Source organism: Kalmanozyma brasiliensis (assembly GCF_000497045.1).
Source record: "Kalmanozyma brasiliensis GHG001 unplaced genomic scaffold PSEUBRA_SCAF3, whole genome shotgun sequence".
Lineage (NCBI taxonomy): Eukaryota > Fungi > Basidiomycota > Ustilaginomycetes > Ustilaginales > Kalmanozyma > Kalmanozyma brasiliensis.
In genome coordinates, this window is record NW_015961970.1 from 381,198 (window position 1) to 399,732 (window position 18,535).

Genomic DNA, 18,535 nt, shown 5'->3' on the forward strand with positions numbered 1-18,535 from the left:
AGCGAGGGGTCCCGCAAAAAGATGCATCATCTCTCACTCTTGGCTGTCGGAGTGCCTGCCTCTCGCTTCACTAAGGCCGGAATCTTCCTGCCCTATCTGTCCGTGCATGGGTCCTGATCTCTGTGCTCGTCTTCCACCATCAGCATCACCACCATCAACCTTGATCGGCCAGCCGTCTTTCATCCTTCGCCTGTCGACTCTGCGCACTTTACTTGTGTGCTGTTTCTTAGAGCGACTCATCTCAAATCGCTGCATCTTGCTCACTGTTGGACAATTCGACATATCTGATCCGACTCGATTCCATCTGACCGGTCTTGCCATCGGATCTCGTCGCTTCGACTCCCCTCGTCTGTCACCGGGCTATAGCTGGCACTCTTGTACTCGCGTACCCAGTCAGGATCTCGTAACGGCTCAACGCCCCGCCGAACCCCGTCACATCAAGCTCCCGAGCTCACACATATCACAATGGCGGAAGAGCCTCTCACACCATTCGGACAGGCGCTTGCCGGCGCGCTCGGAGGTGTCTTCTCCAACGCGGTCATCTACCCGCTTGACACGGTCAAGACCCGCATCCAAGCAGGCCAGAGCTCAGCCGTCGTAGCAGGCAAGGAGGCGCGTGACCCCAAGGATCCCAGCAAGACGATCGTCACTGTGCCCAAAAGTGCTGGCATGATCAAGGGCATCCTACACATCATCCGCAGCAAGGAAGGTCCAGCAGGTCTGTACAAGGGCTTTGCCGCGAGCATGGTCAACAACTTCACCACTGGCTTTGCCTACTTCTACTGGTACTCGGTGGTGCGCACACTCTACCAGAACCGTCTGGCCAAGCGCAGTGCGTCAGGTGTGGCCATCATGAGCACGGCTGCCGAGCTCGTTCTTGGTGCTGTCGCCGGTGCATTGGCGCAGATCTTCACCATCCCCATCGCTGTCATCGCGACTCGACAGCAGCTTGGCACTACCGAGGCCGCCAAGGACGGCAAGAAGCCGGACGAGAGCTTTGTCGGTCACGCCAAGGTCATTCTCCAAGAGGACGGCATCACGGGCTTTTGGCGTGGTCTCAAGCCTTCGCTGGTGCTCACCGTCAACCCCGCCATCACGTACGGTGTCTTTGAGCGTGTCAAGACCATCATCCTCGCTGCGTCCGTCGACGGCAAGATGACCCCTGGCAAGTCGTTCCTCGTCGGCGCCCTCTCCAAGACCCTCGCGACCGTCGTCACCTTCCCTTACATCCTCAGCAAGATCCGTCTACAGGCCAAGAACACCAAGTACACCAGCGCCATCGATTGCTTGACCCAGATCGCACGCGAGAAGGGCCTCAGCGGCTGGTACCAGGGCATGTCGGCCCAGATCACCAAGGCCGTCCTCGCCCAGGCCCTACTCTTCTTCTTCAGGGACTACTTTGAGGTATGGACTCGACAGATCCTCAAGGTCAGCAAGAAGTCGGTTGCAGCTTGAAGAGTGCGTTCCATCTTGGCAAATAATGTCGACGGCTTGCGTGTGCCCTTGCATCCTGCAAAGGCGACGTCAAGAGCCGTCACAGACTCTTCCTTTCGGCTATCCCTCGCCCTCGAACGACTGCATGTACTTTCTCTAGAGATCAAATGAATATACATGATCATTCCTCGACTTCCTTGTGTACACTCCCTTGCGCTCTCGCCGAAGTGTGCTCAGGCTGCGCGAGCTTCCATGCCCATGTCCGTGGAGATGCTATCAGATGAGCGGCATGCTGTGTCTTTGCCAGAGCTCAGGATGTGGAGCTTGCACGCGAGATAAAAATAGAGCCATAGCCAAGCCTGTCCTTTTGTCTGTGCACCCTTTCTTGCTTGGCTCGGCTGAGTTGAATTTTTCTCTGTTTCAGCTGGGTGGTTCCTGTGCAGCTAACACATGCCCATCCTCCCTTCTTCTCAACTTCCATCGCGACACCTTTCCCACGTACGCTGTCAGACTCATGCAAAGTGGCTGGCTGCTGCGTCTGATCTGACGACGCTAGACGAATCAGCGCGATCATCATCATGACAAGCTAAGATCGGGCTCAGTTGGACTGTCATCAGCAAAGAAGGACCACCTCGAAGCGGCAAGTCCTGCCTCCAGCAGATCGAAGTCATGTCGCGGAAGCCGTCGACGCTATATTCTGCGCTTGAAGCCCTTGCAGGACCATCAAGAGCTTCGGCCTCCACCTCGTCGAAGGTACATCTGCCGCGAAGATCGGCGGTGACTGCGACGTCTAGCTCTGAGACAGCACTCACACAGCCATCGTCCAAAGCAACGCTCCAAGTTCTGCATAGTTTGAGGCCACCCGTGACTGGCTATCGCAACCGATCGACGCAAGCTTCGATTTCCATGGCTGCAAACAGCTATCTTGGAGTGCAGTCATACTTTTCAAGGCTTGCAGGGCCGGCGCTTGGGCAGCAGACTTCCTCAGATCTCAGATCTCGCTTTGGATCCTCAAATGCAAGTCGGTTCACATCACCGAGTGGCGGTAGCCCCTCCTCCAGCATCGCTCAGCACGCTCGTGCATTTCATGGCGCCGGTGCCGCGCGGGCCGACGAGAAAAGGCATTGGTCACCAGACGACGACAAGACGGACCCGAAGTCCACTACTTCCAGCACAGCTCAGAACGCCAAGAAGGATTCAGAGACCACCGTGACGTCTCAGCAACAGAAATCAGGCCACCGCACAACGGCACCCGACTCGTCCAGCACCGACCTGACAACAGCAGAACGTGCCTACAACCACTTTGCCAACTACCCAGACTCGCTGCGGCGGCTAGCACTGCGCGCCGTTCCCACATCGTCCCAAAACAGCCAAATCCCACCGTCGACGGGCAACGAATCGCAGCCCCACGAGCAGCATCGACTACGTCCATCCAAAGAAGACCTTCTCCGAATCGCACAGGGCTTTTGGACCCGGCTACGCATCCGCTTCAAGTGGTTCACCATCCGTGGTTTCCGCCGCTTCAACGCAGACGACATCAGCGCCTTCTTCACGCTAGGAGGCTTCACCACCGCCGTCTTCGTCATCGTCGGTACCACCACCTTCTTCTCGCTTATTTTTGCCGCTCTCAACGCTCTCAATCTGCAAGAGTGGATCGCGCGCAAGATCGCCGACTACCTCACCGCCGAGACGGGTGTCACTGTTGTCTTCGAGAGCGCCATCGTTCCCAAATGGAAGGAGAGCAAGATCAGCTTCAAGAACGTGTTCATCTCGCGCCGAGCACACGGCGATGTCGACTCACTGCTCAAGGAGAGGCGGCAGAAAGCTCGCAATGGTGGCGGTGATCGTCCGAACACCACCAAGCGTCGCACCGCCGTCACTGCGGGCGACGGGATGGCGTGGGAAGGCACGCACTACGAAGAGGTCGAAGAGGTGGCACCGCCCATGTCTGACGAGGCACGCGGAGAGGACCTCGCAGAGGACGACAGCGTCAACACCAACTACACCATGTTTGACCTGCAGGTCGATTCGATCGATGTGACGCTTAGCCTGTCGCGGTGGTTCGATGGGAAAGGTCTGATCGAGGATGCGGTGATTCGCGGGGTGCGAGGCATCGTGGACCGACGCAATGTCTTCTGGGACCCTGCCAGGCCGTACGATCCCAAAGCGGCACGCCGTGAGCCCCGGCATGGCGATTTTGAACTCGAATGCCTCAACATCGAGGACTTCCTGGTGACGGTGTACCAGCCGAACGACTTCCGCCCGTTCAATTTCAGCATCTTCAGCGCGCACATTCCGAAGCTACGGAAACAATGGCTGTTCTACGACCTGCTCAGCGCGGATAGCATCACGGGCCAGGTCGACGGGTGCCTGTTCAGCCTGCACAAGCCGCAGAACATCAGCCGAACGGTCGACCGGGATCGCGAGATGACCAACTCGAAGTGGAAGACCATGTCGCGCATGCGAGTGGACGGTGTCAACTTTGACCACATCCAAAACCAGTCGGACTTGACAGGGCCGATCTCGTGGATCCTGTCGGGCAAATTTGACGTCGTTGCGGATATCAAGTTCCCGCGGGATCTGGATGACGAGGCGGACATCAATACGATCATCATCGAGGTGTTGGACAACCTCACGGCGGCGCTGTCGGGCGAAGGTCGGGGAGATCACGGTGACGACCCCATCCCGGGACAGCACCGATTGAGCGGGCCTGCGATCGAGGCGCCCGTCTCTGCGGTGGGTCCCACCGCCGAGCGCGTGCGAAAGGAGAACGAAGAAGCCCGACGACAGGGCTTATCCCCTCATCGAACAGCCGCACCAATCGCCGTGTCAACCGATCAGCATGCTCCACCTCTTGAAGAGGACAGCACCAACGTCGACCCTCCCACCGCCCCGGCCAAATCCACCATCCCCCCACCCACCGTCGTGATCGATATGGACGTGCGCTTCAAAGACATCAAAGCAGCCGTCCCCCTCTTCACGCACGACATCACCTACACGACCAACGCGTTCGTCCGCCCCATCGTGGCGTTTATGAACGCCAACCGAACACTCATCCCGATCCGCTGTCGAATCGTCATGGACCTCTCGGAGTTCGATGGGTCCCTCGATCTTGCTCAGACGGGCCTGCTGCCGGTCGTGTCAGAGAAGATCTACGAGGCGCTAGCGAACCACGTCGCGAGCCAGAATGCCAGTCGGGAGCGGTTGAAGAATGTGAGTCTCTGGAGTTTGCAGATGGGCGCGAATGCCGCGTTGAAGGGGGTTATTGTGGTAAGGGATATTATGCAGAGGACGACGGGGACGGCCAAGAGTGCGGGGGGGAGCGCGAATGCCGGTTAGGAAGGGCGTTGACGGTCAGATGCGTGGAACCATTGCAATGGAAGACGTGGGTTGGAACAGCACGCATTGCTTGTGTCATTGGAAGGGGTCGTCTGAGGTTATGGGTGTGAGAGTGTGTGTGCTTTGTGGTTCTGAAGCACGTGAGATGGTGAGGAGGATGTTCGGCAACTTGAACGGCGTTACGGATTAGATTGCCGACGGGTCTCTGGAAACGGAAGAAAGCTCTCCGATATCAGCACGGGCCCTTGCGCCTTCCTCTCCTTATTCATCCTCTTCGCTTCATCCCACCTTTCACTTTTGCTCGATCCATCGTTCGCCTCACGACCCTCACCTTGGCCAATCTATCGATCTCGGAAACAGGCGCAACCATGTCGACCCTCACCCCCTCGGACCTGACCGCGATCCGCGCCCAATTTCCGGCGCTGCAAAACTCGCCGGACTACGTCTTCGCTGAAAACGCCGGTGGCTCTCAGGTCCTCTCTTCCGTCGCCCACTCCATCAGCAACTATTTGCTCAGCACAAACGTGCAAATGGGTGCGTACCCGCTGGCGCAGGTTGCAGCGGCCAAAGTTGCACGGGGCACCTGCGCCGCCGCAGCGCTGCTGGGAGCGGAGAGCCCGGACAACGTCATGATTGGTCAGAGTGCTACGTCGCTCGTTGCCTCCCTGGCGGGGATGTTGCAGCAAAAGGGCGTGTGGAGTGACGGGGAGATGGTGATCAGCGATGCGGATCACGAGACGAATCGTGGAGCTTGGACCCGTCTCGCCAAGAACCTCGGATTGGTATTGCGCGATTGGCCGGTGACACCCCTTCCTTCGGCCGCGTCGCCATTCGAAGTGACGCTCGATCCTGCGCTTCTCAAAGGGCTCTTGAGTCCAAAGACGAGGTTGGTAGCATTTACTGCTTGCAGCAACCTCCTCGGCGCATACACGGACATCCCTGCGGCCGTGCAGGTGATCCGCTCCATCGCACCCGAAGCACTCATCGTCGTCGACTGCGTCGCATTCGCCCCGCACCGTCGACTCAATCCAACCCACTGGGGGGTGGACATCGCCTTCTTCAGCCTCTACAAGACCTACGGCGCCCACGTCGGCGCTATGCACCTCTCCAACCGCGTCAAGACGCACTATGCCGCAAAGATGAACCATTTCTTCCTGCACGAGGGCAACGCCATGTACACGTGGCAGACGAGCAGTGTGCAGTACGAGCTGAATGCGAGTATTGCTGCTGTTGCGGACTATGTGGTTGCGGTGGGACGGGGGAGGGTGGGGAGGGGGGAGGAGGTGGATTGGACAGGTGTGTTCGAGCCGACTTCGGGGACGGGTATTTACACCAGTGGTGATTCGACACCCGCTCCTTTGGCACGGAGTGGTCTGGTGAAGTTGACGAGGGAGGAAGTCGATACAGCGCTGGACGCAGCGTTCGCCAAGATCGCTGCTCACGAAGACACTCTACTCACCGCTCTCCTTCCCGCACTGCTGCGATTCACCGGCAGAGGGCTACGCATCGTCGGCCCGACCTCCCATTCCTCTGCCGACCGAGCTCCCACCGTGGCATTCGTCATCATCGACCCTACCACGGGCAACCACCGCGTCGGGACCAGTCAACAAATCCATCAAGCCCTAGTCAAGGACGGACAAATGGGCGCCCAACAGGGTCACATGTACGCGCACAAGCTTGTGTCCTCTCTGGGACTGGATCTGGGCGATGGAGTGGTGAGGGTGAGCTTTGTGCACTACAACACCGTGGAGGAGGTGGAGCGGGTGGTGGGGTTGGTGGAGAAGGTGCTAGAGCAGGTGCTGTAGGATGGAGCGTTATCAAATCGGTCGGTGCTGTACGCCCGGAGACACGGTGGGGAAGGCTGAAGCGGAAAGGTGAAGAGGCAATGCAAATGCAATTCGGTGCTGTCTATTGGTTCGTGTGTGTGATTAAGCGGTGAATGAGCTTTCGGGAGGACACGTGTCCTTCGGATGCTTGTTCTCAAAGTGCTCCTTGAGGACTTTGTAGTTCTGCGCGAGCGGGATGGTTAAACTGAGTCAGTACGATGGTGCTTGTCTTTCGAAGCGATGCTGGCGGTTGATCTTGTGCTCTCTGCCTGCATCGCAAGATTTGACCAGCGGTAGGAAGTGCGAGACGTCGAGCGAGGGGTGCATCTAGATTCGGCCTTTGAGCTCGTGCCTCGTCCCATGACGACACTCTGAACCCAGCCACAGCCGGTACAAAGCGGCCAACGGTCTGCCCTTCCGCACCTTCCGATGCATCTGCGCTCCTCCGTTCCTATCCGTCGACGTCGCGCCTTCCCCATTGAGGACTGCAAGCTCGCTACTTACGGGGTTTTGACCCTTGCAAACGGGACAAGTGAACTTCAACCCTTTGGTTCTTGCCTCGCCCAATTGGGACTTGCCGCCTTTGGCAGCGTCAGCTTTCTTCTTGGCCGCTTCTTGCGCTTGTTGTTTGGCGTGGCCGCGCACCTGTCATCCCATTGTCCACAGTATCAGCGAGCGAGATCTTAAGCGTTTCGGATTGTGTGAGGAGCATACCATGTCGAATCTGGCTCTTCGGAGAGCAAGCGAGCGCACAAAGGTAGAAAGGATGATGAAGAGCAAGAAGAAAGGATGAAGACCAGATGGAAAAAGGTCCGTGCAAATGTCGTCCGACACACACAGATCCTTCCCCTGTTTGAACCCTTGATCTCCACCACTCTCACAAAATCACATCCTCCCCCTCACCATCCCTCTCAACACATCACAAACCTCAAGTCTCGAATGCAAAACACGGTCTGGAAAAGAGGGACATTCCTCGCATTGACAGACGATCGACATACGAGTACGAAAAACGGATTCAGATCGAGAGAGAGGGGAACCGTTACAAGAACAAGAGGTGTTACACTTGGGGTTTTCATCCGGAACTACGAACTACCACCTCCTAGCAGCAGGCGTGTTGAGCGGAGGCAAAGTCGCCTTGCTATCCGGTGCGAGACCGGATCGCAGACTGCTCGACATGGTCTTCCTGTCGAGGTCCATCACGTCTTCGCCACCGCTGCTGCTGCGTGCGGACGAGATGGGGGGCAGCGACGAAGAGGCGTAGTTGGTCGAGCGGTCCGAGCTGTACGGATGCTGGTAGCCGGCCGACGAGGCGGGGGCACCGTTGAGTCGACCTCGCGTCGAGAGAGCGGCGGGACTGGAGGAGGCAGCGGCCGCACTGAGCTTGTCCAGCGCCGAAGTGCCTTCGGGGACAGAGTAGGCGCTTGAGGTGGGGCTCGACTTGGGGCTCTGCGATGAGCGAGCCGAGGGGACAACGGAAACGGGGGCAGAAGCGGCGTGAGCACCACTCAGAGGCAGACGCGTAGCTGGACCGGGCGGGGGCAGCGTGGCGACGCTGGGAGGCACGCGGTCACGCTGGCTGCTGCTCGTGGAGGCGCTGCGGCGGTGGTAGTCGAGACTGGGATCGAGGCCAGCCAGCTCGGGATCCAGCGAGGCGGATCCGAGGCGCGACGAAGGGTCGTAGACGTTGGCGCGGTGCGGCGAGACCGACACGGTCGAGCGCGGGTAGCCGGGAGCGAAGCGAGGGTCGATGTAGGGCACCTGGCTCTGGGACCATGCAGCTGGAGGAACAACTCCACCAGCGTACATGCCGCCGTTGCCGTTGGCATAGGGTGCGGGCGGGGCAGGGTCACGGTAGCGAGGGTCATAATTGACGACGCCGGCACCGCTAGCCTGAGACAGAGACAGACGACCTTGCTTGGCCATCTGCGTGGACCAGTAGTCTGCGGGAGCCTCGTATTGGCCCATCTCCAGTCCGACACCGGGCAAGCTGGATTCGCGCTTCATGTGAGCGTCATCGATCGAGGAAGGCGACGCGCTGCCTTCGTCATCGAGGCCACCACGCAGCGAGTCGCGCTGGCCGCGGGGCATGCCGACCATCCTCTCGATGGTCTCGCCCTTCTTGCGACCGTGCTGGTCCTTGACGTCATGCACCACAGCAATGGCGGTGCCATCCTCGAGGGCTCGACGGCCGAGTTCAGCCTTGGCCTCAGCCTCGGCATCGGCGGCGTCGAGGTCGAGGTGGTCGAGCTCGAGCTGAGCGGCAGCATCGCGAGCCTGGGCAGACTGGGAAGCACGGCCCTTGGGGTGGAGGATGTGCGTGCGGTAGTGCTGCAGGCTGTTGTCCTGTCGAGAAAAACGAGCCTTGCAGCCTGGGAAGGTGCATCGGTAGGGCTTCTGGCCCGTGTGGATGCGGTTGTGACGAGCAGCGTGGCCGCTGGTCGAGAAGGTCTTGTCGCAGCCAGGGTGCTGGCAAGGGTAGCGCTTCTTGCCGCCCACGGTGATGGCACCGGAGCCGTTGTCCTTGACGTTTCGCTTGGCCATGTTGGCGTCGCCGTAAGGCATGCTACGATCGTAAGGGTACGTGCTGTCGGAGCTGCTGCTGCTGGAGCGACGGCTGTAGTCGTTGGGGTCGAGACTAGCACCTGAACGGTCCCACTGACCTGGTGGGAAGAAACCTGTAGCTGAGGGAGGCAGGTGCTCTGCACTTCGCATTCCAATGGGGGAAGGCGAAGAAGCAATGCGGTTGCCGCCGAGCACCTTGTGTCCCTGCAAACCTCGATGGGGTGGCGGGGCGAATTCACCGGGCACTTCGATGCGCGGCAGTCGGATGGGTTCGGCGTAGGCTCTGTGTTTGGACGATCGGTTGTCGTATGAGTAGTCTACCGAGGTAGGCGGTGAAGTCGAGGCAGTGGAACGGTCGCCACTGCGGAGAAGAGATTCTGTCGATGATGAGGTGGAAGAATCAAAGGCAGAATGGGACATGCTTGTCGGGGAGTGATGATATCGGTGGGGTTGTTGATGGTGATGAGGATGGTAGTGGTACTGTGGATCCGAGAATGCAGAAGATTGCTCGGATTTGTACGGCGGTGGAGCACGGTCGTTGAGCAAAGAAACGACGCCTCCGGCAGATGGTAGGGAAAATGGCATGAAGAAGCGATGAGACGCGTGAAGATGGAAAGAGGTCGGGTAGAAGGTGTACTGTCGATTGCGACAGCTGACAAGATCGTCCGGTTGGAGGAGCGATCTTTGGCGATGAGCAGGAGGGGTTGTCTACGTAGGCGCTGATGCAGAGTAGGCAAGTCGGATCGAGATGGACGTGCTGATGATTGCAGACTAGGTCGAGGTCGATGGTGTTGTCGTTTGGTGGATGTCTAGAGGTCTAGATGGGCGTTTGTTGAGGCTTGGTTTGCTGGTAGCAGTCGATACGTGTGTTGTCGTCGTTGTTATCTGAGCTGAAGATGATGATGGCGAAGAAGGAAAGGGGAGCGGCCAAGACGAAAATGTCGGGGCCTAGCCAGCAGCAGAGGAGGATCGAGTGTGGAGCAGACTACGAGAGCAGAGAGACACGGAAGACAGGGCGACGACGTGCTAAAGGCGATCAACGTCACGCACGAGGATGGAGAGCAAAACCTGGGTGCGGACGAGCGGTGTGTTTGCTATAATTAAAGCTAAGCTGCGAGGTGAGGTCGGAGGATGATGAGCGGCGAGGCGAGAAGCGTGGGAGGATGACGGCAGGTCGGTACCGCTGAGAGGAGGTTTGAGAGCAGGCCACGAGAGCGTGTCGAGGCACGGCGATTAGAACTGGGCGGGCCAAGGAGGAGGCGTGATGCACTGCCGGCGACTCTGATGAGGAGCGAGACGAGAGCTTTTGGTTCGAAGGCCGTAGGCTGAGAGATCGAGAAGCGAGAGAGGGTGATGGGCGCGATGATGTCGAGAGCGAGGACGATGGAAGGGGTGAGGTCACACGCTTGGGTCTTTGTCGATAAGGAGGGAAGCCAATTAAGCTATGGCTCGGCGAAACAAGGCGCTGGGTCCTGGATGAATGAGTGGTCGATCGCAAGAGAGAGGGCGATCAGGGAGAGGTCGAGTGAAGAACGGTGGTGGACCCGATACGATGACGAAAGAGACAGTCGACCAAGGATTGGGTTGGCAGGCTCTGAGAGAGACAATGAAAAGAGGATCACAGGGTCTAGCGTGGCTGGAGAGAAAGGGTCTCGTCTCTCTCTCTAGTTCAGCCACGACCTTTGCGAAGGCAAAGCGGAAGGGGAACGAGCGAGGGAGAGCAGTGTAGGCCTGGAGGACCGGCTCGATGACGATGGAAAGGCAGAAGGGATGCCAGCCGTGTGCAGTAGAAGAGAAGAGGAAGAAAGGAAGGAGAGGGCGGATGACGCCTGGGGGGTAGGCATTCGAGAAGAAGAGGCCGTAGGGAGAGAAAGGGAGGAGGGAAAGAGCGAAGGGAAGGAAAATATGGGTGGGTTGGCAATTGGACCCTTGGGAAAAAGGCAGGGTCGTCGTGTGGGCGAAGGCCCAAGAGACGGAGGAGAATCTCGGACCCAGACAAGAAGGAGAGACAGGGGATGCCAGGCGAGGATGCCAGTCCGAACGGAAGCGATCGTTGATGATGATGCTGGAGGATGCTATGATGCGGTGCTTGAGGGCACGGACAGCGAGATCGAAACGAAAGAGTGGCAGGGCCAGCGCCGCAGCCGACGACGAAGAGAGGGATGAGAAGGCACCCTTGACGTTGAAGAAGATGACGATGATGATGATGATATCGCGCTGTGGTATGGCAGAGATCAAGAGACTGCTTGACTGCCTTTTTGCGCAGAAAGTCAGGGTTCGAAATCGCGTTCAGGGTCAGGGTTCGACCGTGACCCCTGCATCAATGCGCAGACCGAAAGAGGCGCTGCGTGGAACAATTCGAAACGCGACTCAAAGCGAGCGAGCCAAGAGAGGGAAAATCCCGGGTCGTCGCAGCAAGAAATTTAGCACGCGACAAGCACCGATCTCGAGGGCTAACCAGCTCAGATGACAGCGCGATCGGACACCCTTCCCGAATGATCAAAAGTGGTTTGAATTCAAAATGAATTTGTTCGAGAAAGAGGCTCTGCAATTTTAAAGTCGCATCTGCAGGGTGAGCCTGTCGATGCGCTCCCTCTATTTCCTCCTGGTTCCGCTCTAAGCTGCATACAAAGGGGATTGCAGCCACACTCACTCAGCACAGTGCAGCGAACCAGATCGAAGAGCGTGGGTTGGCTTGGACATGGGAGCGCAAAACGAGTTGTGCCTTGGCAAGCTGTCAACCGTATATTTGGCAAAGTGTCAACACTCAGCCAGGGTCCGGTCGGCCGTGCAGTAGCGCTACGCCTCGCATCCTTCTAGCCTGCTTTGAGTTCTTCCATGCCTTTCTTTGTTGTTGTGAGTCTATCAAAGATCCATCAGATAGGCATACGAGCTACAGAAAGAGATGGCATTCTTTCAGGTGGGTAGAGAGCCTATGCGAGCGGAGAAGCTTGAGGCTTCATCTGACCGGGGAACAACCCAGCGCAAACGACAGGTAAATACGACCTGCAGGTTGAGTTCAATTCGTCGCCCAATCAGCGTTTGGCAAGAACAGCCGCTCGCTCACTCGCTTGGTGGCTTGTGGCTGGAGTGTGTGTGTGTGTGTGGATGACCTGCGGCAAAGGATGCGAGCGGCGGCCAAATGCGCTTGCGGTGTGCGGTGCGGAGAGCGACAGCTTAGGCCGGCGCAGGGCCTTCTTCCCCAAGGGTCCAACAGGAACAACGCAAAATTTTCTTTCCTTTCGCTGCCATCTCGCTTCAACCCCCGTCACGATCCAATCAGATGGGAATTTCAGAGCCAGCCATTCCAGCCTAGCAGTCTAGCCTTCGTCGAGCCACGGTGAAACAAATGTGGCTCTTCCTTTCATCTCGGGCGACTTCCTCAAGAGAGAAGCGCTCCACGAGTGAACGCCGGTCAGCAGAGCTTTAATCGATGCAGGGGTGTGGGTGGGCTCGCAGACCAATGGGAAGCAGCATCGCTTTGGTGTTGCTGCTGCAAGGTGGGCCGTCGTTGGAACCCCGCTCTGCCTCGAGGCGACCTCTCGCTGCACCGCAACCAAGCGCCTGCAGATCGGGAAGCCAAGCGAGGTCCCGAGTGTGCTTTTCCCAACTCCCGCCAGACTTCCTGCAACAACGCCAGGTCGGCCGTGATGGAAACAGATAGAACAGCGCGAGCTGATCGCATGGCTTGAGACAATTGAGATTTATCTCCAGTCGATCATCTCATCTCAGCTCTATGCTCGTACTGTGTGTCTGATTTGTGTCGCCATGTTCTGGTTTCGACCGGCGAGCTTTGTTTGACGCCGAACCCTGGTCTGGACCCTGCTTGACCTGCACCGTCGCCAGGGCTCAACATGAGGCTTCGAGTTTCAAATCGTGGCTTGGCGGCGAGCAGACTCTGCGAACACGCTTTGACAAGCTCTAACAACTTGGAAATCTCCGCAGCGTGCCTGCAGCGTGATATCAACGTGTCTCGACCCACCCTCCCGGGGTTCAAAAAGCTTCATCTTGACATCATCAGGTGTTCAGTCTCATCTCACCAACCTCCTTGCATTGATGGATTCGTCAAATGCGGGCCAACCCGACGTTTCCTGATCCTTTGAATGCGAGATGACCGGCGTGATTAGGATGGCAAGGCAGAGGGCACAGCGTGAGAAAGGGCTCGCAGCAAAGGCTCGTCCATACTGAACCGCCCAACTTGTCAACAGCGCTGTCAACAAGTAGTCGTCTGCCAGAGGTTCAAGAACAGCAGCGGATGAAGCTCAGAGCATCGAACGGGCCAGTCCAAGTGTCGATCCGGGCCACGAGGGCGGCGTCTTTTGACCCCAGGGTTGTCACCAAAAGCGGCAAGGGACAAACAACCGCCTCTCTCCCACCTTCTTTCTCTCTTGCATCTGCACGACAGAGACCGAGCAAGATCGATTGTCAAAACGCATCCGTTCATGTCAATATGCGCTTCAGAGCGGCACAGGGGGGGTCGATCCTGGGTGTTGCATATGAGGTCGGGGGGAGCAGGGGGAGCAGGGGGAGGAGGCGGAGGGGGAGGAGCCAAGGGTCCAACGACCCATATCCCAATTTAAAGCGCAAAAGCAATGCCGATCGTCGTGCCTACCAGTCGCGACGATCGGATGGGACAGGAGGGGGAGCTGCTGCTGTTTTCGCGTTCAGCAAGCGCTCTCTTGGTATCGATGCATGGTCTCGGCTGACGTTCGCGCTAGCTCGTTCCATACACCCTTGGGAGTCGGTCGGAGATGCTCACCTCGGCTCGACAATTTCGCTGCCGTCGCGATCATTGTCCATGCCTCGTCTGAGCTTCGTAGAGCGAGCGAAGCGGTTTGTGTCGCCAGAAGACCCCGTTTGAGCCTGGAATTTTGCGGATCGAGGGTTCGGCCACGTGATATCACCGCAATGTTGCTGTGCATCGGCGATCTTCATCACAGCCAGTCCTCTATGAAGAGAAACTTCATGCCGCTTCGCACAGGACCTTCATCAAGCCATTCAATGAAGCGGAGAGGCAGTGCTAGCGCAGCATACAAGCGAATTGATTCGTTGGGATCGGTGCCATAGCAAGCTACAGCGGCAAAACAAGCTGCGACCTCTTAGCGCACCTCGGCTCCAAAGCTGATACCGTCCGCTCCGATCGAATGGCAGGAACAGTGGAGTTGCGGCAAGGACCCTGGCAAGGGTCTTCTGACGCCTGTGACGTTTCGCCACGTGTTTCAGCGCAGTCCTTCCACTCCAGCGAAGAGGAACACGCCCACTCATAAGTTTCTTTGGATGATCGCTTTTATACGAGACTAGGATTCGATGACTGCCGATAGATACATAAGAAGGATGAGAGCGTGAGCATAGCCACTGTCAGGTCATGAGACTAGGCGAAGTATGTGCAGATGATTGACTTGAGGGACAGATATTGCGCAGGGGCGTCGCTTTCTAGATGCGAAGAGGCTCGGCCTCCTTGTCTTCAAGATCGTAGTTGAGTACACCCCCAAAGATGCCACCGAACAAGGGCGAGTGCAGCGGAGTCTTGCAGGCCGATGAAGGGAGAGCACCAGACATGGAAGCCGTGGCAGAAGGAGCTTCGGCGTGCTTGTCCTCAGCATCAAGGTGGATTTCACTGCTCGAGGCAGCCGGATCGCTGGAGGGATCCATTTTGCCTACGTTGGAGCCGGGCTGGAGCAGATCTTTGCCAACAGTAGGTGGTCCGGCAGGAGCAGGTGAGCCGCGCGGAGTGGGCGTTGCATCCGTGATGCGCATTCGAGGAAAGGCAGTGGCAGGTGACTCTTCCTGATCCTGCGCAAACCTACCATCCCTCAGACCCGAGAGCTGCAGAAGGGGCGTAGTCGGGACAGGCGCTGGCGAGCCTGAGGCTGCGCGCTGCTCGTCGGCTGCATCGCCTTCGTAGGCTTGCGAAGCGAGCATGGCAGCCCGCTTGGCTCGCTTCTCCCTCTTTTCTCGTCGCGTAATGCGGCCCGGACCAGCGCTGGTGTTGGATGCTACACTGGCAGCATCGCCTGCAGCGGCATTGTTGCCGCCGAGACGGAGGCCGGCGATCTGGCTGTACGTCGGCGCATGATGGGTGCCGAACGAGTTCGACGAAGACGAAGGCGGCGGGATCTCGCCGCCGCGAGTCGGGAACAGCACCGGTGAGATGATGAAGGATCGTCTTCTACCGGTCGTGCTGTCATTGGGAACCGCGGACTCGTTGTTGTCATCCTCCTGCGGCTGGCGCAGAGGACTGATGGAGAACATCTCCGGATTGCGCACAGCATGCGAGCTGGAGCGGAAGGGCGAGCTCGTTCGGCCGGCTCGGCTGCTGGACTGACCTTGCGATCGGGTAAGCAGGAACGTGCCGAGGGGCTGCTGATGTGAGTGCTGCTGCTGCTGAAAAGCGTTCTGTGAAGGCACGGGTGCTGCCTGCGAATCGCGGAAGGAGCCCATTGGGATCTTGTTCCATCTTGCGAACGCATTGAGGTTGATGCCAGGAGCTGAGGATGTCTTGCGAGCAGTACGGGCAGAAGGTCGACGACCTGCTTCCAGCGCATCGCCGCTGTCAAGCTCAGGCGATGGTGACTTGGAGCCAGTGCCGCGCCAGATCATGCTGGAATCGACCACGTCGTCAAGCTCCATGGGATCCACTTCGATGATGGGCTCGGGTGACGAAGGAGCCATTTCGCTGTACTCGTCGAGCGCCGAAGCAGCATCATTAGCAGAAGAGAATCTTCGAAGACGTTTAGCGGAGAGGCCTTCGTCCAAAAGAGAGCTTCGGCGAGCGGCCCTGCGCTTCTTCGCGAGTCCTTTCTTCTCGAGACTCCTCTTGCCAGAGAACGGCGAAGGTGCTTTGCGCGAGCCGTCAATGACGGCACGGTGCACCGACTTGGCTGAGGTAGGCATGAAGCTACCCATCTGAGGTTTGACAATGTTGGCGACACGCTGCTGCTCAGGCGTCTTGGGTGCAGCCATGGAGCTGTCGAGCGAAGTGGTGCTGCTTCCGTGGCTGCTGGCGCTGGCACTTGCACTGGCGCCAAGCTTATCGCTGACGGCGGAAAGCTGCACGCCAGCGACCAGGGTCGCAGCCTCTTCGACGGTCACGCCAAGCGCAGCGGCCGCTGCTTTGAGCGTGCCCTCGGGATCACGAGCAAGTTGCTCGGTCGAGATGGTGATGCCGACATCGTTGGATGCTGCTTGTTCGTCCGAGGACGCTGGCGATCCTCTCGAACCGCTTCCGGACAGCTTGTCGTTGTTGCTCGAGTCTGACATGGGCAGAGCCTGGGCAGAGTGGGGCAGCGAAGGAGACGGAAGAGAGCTAGGAGCTGCCGGTGACAGGCGACGCGAGTTGGTGGCCATCGCTCTGGCGCGTCTTGCGTTGCGACCACCGCGCGGAGCGACAGACCCGACAAGGAGCCTCGGGTAGGGCATATCTTCGTCAGGGAGCTCGTCCGTGGTGTCGCCGTCATCCTCGGGGGCAGCGAGCAGGCCGCCGTGGTTCCGTGCACCGGTGAAGAGCCTGTTGCCGCCTTGATCAAATTCCCAGTCGGCGCTGTCGTCATCGCTGTCATCGACGAACTCAAATTCGCCATCTGAGCCGAAAACAGCTTCGCCGTCACCAGCACGGGCATAGATAAGACGACCGTCAAGATCTTCAATAACAAGCAAAGGCATCTCGGGCTTGGGTTCCAAGGTGCCGTCCTCGGCAGCGTCTGCAGCAGCTGCAGTCGAGTCGTCGGTAGTCGTGCCGACGTGAGCGATCAGTGGAGCGTCGAGCAAGCCGCCTTCGAGGTCGCTGATGTCGTGGTCCTCGTCCGAGTCGGTGGTAAACTCGTCGTCGTCGTCTCCATTGTCATTGTTGATGTCAGCCAGGTCTGCCTCGCTGTCGGTAGACGTCTCAAAGAAGTCGGTGAAGGATGGCTCGGACGAGGAACCGAAGGCCTCCTGCTCTTCGAAGAGTTCGTCTTCAATGACGGGCAGACCGTACATGCGGAGAGTGTTGGGAGACATGGAGAGGAGGTCGGCATCGGCGTCGGGGTCATCGTCATCTTCGTCGTCTTGGTCTTCCGCGTCAGCCTCTGCGTCTTCACCTTGTATCGCAATGGAGCGGGCGCGATGCTGGAGATCCCCTTTGCTTGCCGAACTGCGTTCGCTGCCAAGGTTGCGACGGTCGGAGGGGTCGCGGAGCTGGAGACGAGACTTGACTTTGGACTGTCGATCGAGAGCATCTTGGATGATGAAGCGCTCTTCCTCTTCCTCGGTGTCATCGCCAGAAGCGCCGCTGCCTAGAAGAGATTCGCCGTCGCCCGCCTCGGCGAGCTTGCGTTCCATCTCGGTATCCGAATCAGATTCGAGATCATCATCGTCACTGTCGATGCTCCTTGCTTTGCCCTTCTCCAGAGCGGAGAAGGAGGGGCCTGCAATGGCAGTGTCCTGGGCTGCGTCGTCATCTGAAGGAACATCTGTGAGATCCGAGTCGGTGTCGAGCTCTTCGAAGCGTTCCTTGCGGACACTTGCTTTTCGCTCGCCACGAGCTCGATCTTTCTTGGTGGTGTAGACCTTGGTGGGCTTTTTGCCGAGCTGCGTTCTTGACGCTTTGCGAGACGACATGGCTAGGGTGGGAACCGGAAGTTTGATGCCTGGGATATGTTTGGAGCCAAGGTCGTCGTTGTCGTCGTCCGAGCTAGAGTAGAGGCTTTCGTCCGAATGGAAGAACGTACGAGGAGAGCCTCCGACGCTCGAAGCTGATCGCGAGGAAGGAGGACCAGCCTTGAGGGCGCCGCTTCGATGATAAGGGCTGGAACGGGTGGGCGTGGATTGGAGTTTGGCCTGAAGGCTCTTCCGATGCGTCAGGGGGTGAACAGAGTCGGCTCTACGAACGGAGCGGGCTGAGCCGAGCAAACACGGGAAAAGGGACCACGGATAGCAGCGCGATCAGTCTATGTCCGTACAGTTCAATGCTTCTGCAGCCAGGCTATGCTGAAGGCGGGCACACCGTCGACAAATTTGCCGAAACAGCATCGTGGCGAATCACTTACAGGTATCTGCTTTGAGTTGTCGGGACATCAAGTGCGAGGAAGCTCGAGCGAAAGATTTGCTCGCGCAGATGTGTTGAGCTGGAAGGTAGTCGTGCTGGGTCACTCGAACAAGGTCTGAGTGCGCCAGGAGAGGTTCGTGCGGACTGCGCTTAAGCGCAGGTGGGGTTCGTGAAGATGGACTGGATGCGCTGACTATGGTGCACCAGCCGGGTGCGGATGATAGGGCGATTGCCTTGTATTGTGGTAAAAGAAACCAAGTGTATGCGAAGAGTTGGGAAGAAGCGGAAGGGAGCGGTGGGCAGCACTGAACATGTTCTGATGTGTTGGATGATCAGGTGGACGATCCAC

The 18,535-nt window shown here is 58.2% G+C and overlaps 6 protein-coding genes across 6 annotated transcripts; 3 read left to right on the forward strand and 3 right to left on the reverse strand.

The window, feature by feature from the left end:
• Nucleotides 1-465: 465 nt before the first annotated feature.
• Nucleotides 466-1,455, forward strand: PSEUBRA_004029 (Mitochondrial substrate/solute carrier; the record flags this gene model as incomplete). The annotated part of the gene is made up of 1 exon (XM_016437579.1): nt 466-1,455. One exon carries the CDS (start codon nt 466-468, stop codon nt 1,453-1,455), a length of 990 nt encoding a protein of 329 aa, XP_016291148.1.
• Nucleotides 1,456-2,340: 885 nt separating this feature from the next.
• PSEUBRA_004030 (uncharacterized protein) lies at nt 2,341-4,773 on the forward strand (the record flags this gene model as incomplete). The annotated part of the gene is made up of 1 exon (XM_059465205.1): nt 2,341-4,773. The coding sequence occupies one exon, from the start codon at nt 2,341-2,343 to the stop codon at nt 4,771-4,773; it is 2,433 nt and encodes an 810-aa protein (XP_059321477.1).
• Nucleotides 4,774-5,141: 368 nt separating this feature from the next.
• PSEUBRA_004031 (Aminotransferase, class V/Cysteine desulfurase) lies at nt 5,142-6,578 on the forward strand (the record flags this gene model as incomplete). Its single annotated transcript, XM_016437603.2, has 1 exon — nt 5,142-6,578. One exon carries the CDS (start codon nt 5,142-5,144, stop codon nt 6,576-6,578), a length of 1,437 nt encoding a protein of 478 aa, XP_016291149.2.
• A 123-nt stretch (nt 6,579-6,701) lies between these two features.
• Nucleotides 6,702-7,316, reverse strand: PSEUBRA_004032 (Zinc finger protein; the record flags this gene model as incomplete). Its single annotated transcript, XM_016437634.1, has 3 exons — nt 6,702-6,782; nt 7,104-7,244; nt 7,314-7,316. The coding sequence occupies 3 exons, from the start codon at nt 7,314-7,316 to the stop codon at nt 6,702-6,704; spliced, it is 225 nt and encodes a 74-aa protein (XP_016291150.1).
• A 372-nt stretch (nt 7,317-7,688) lies between these two features.
• On the reverse strand, nt 7,689-9,581 carry PSEUBRA_004033 (Zinc finger C2H2-type/integrase DNA-binding domain protein; the record flags this gene model as incomplete). Its single annotated transcript, XM_016437624.1, has 1 exon — nt 7,689-9,581. The coding sequence occupies one exon, from the start codon at nt 9,579-9,581 to the stop codon at nt 7,689-7,691; it is 1,893 nt and encodes a 630-aa protein (XP_016291151.1).
• A 5,013-nt stretch (nt 9,582-14,594) lies between these two features.
• Nucleotides 14,595-18,215, reverse strand: PSEUBRA_004034 (uncharacterized protein; the record flags this gene model as incomplete). The annotated part of the gene is made up of 2 exons (XM_016437631.2): nt 14,595-18,037; nt 18,188-18,215. 2 exons carry the CDS (start codon nt 18,213-18,215, stop codon nt 14,595-14,597), a joined length of 3,471 nt encoding a protein of 1,156 aa, XP_016291152.2.
• Between the last annotated feature and the right edge of the window lie 320 nt (nt 18,216-18,535).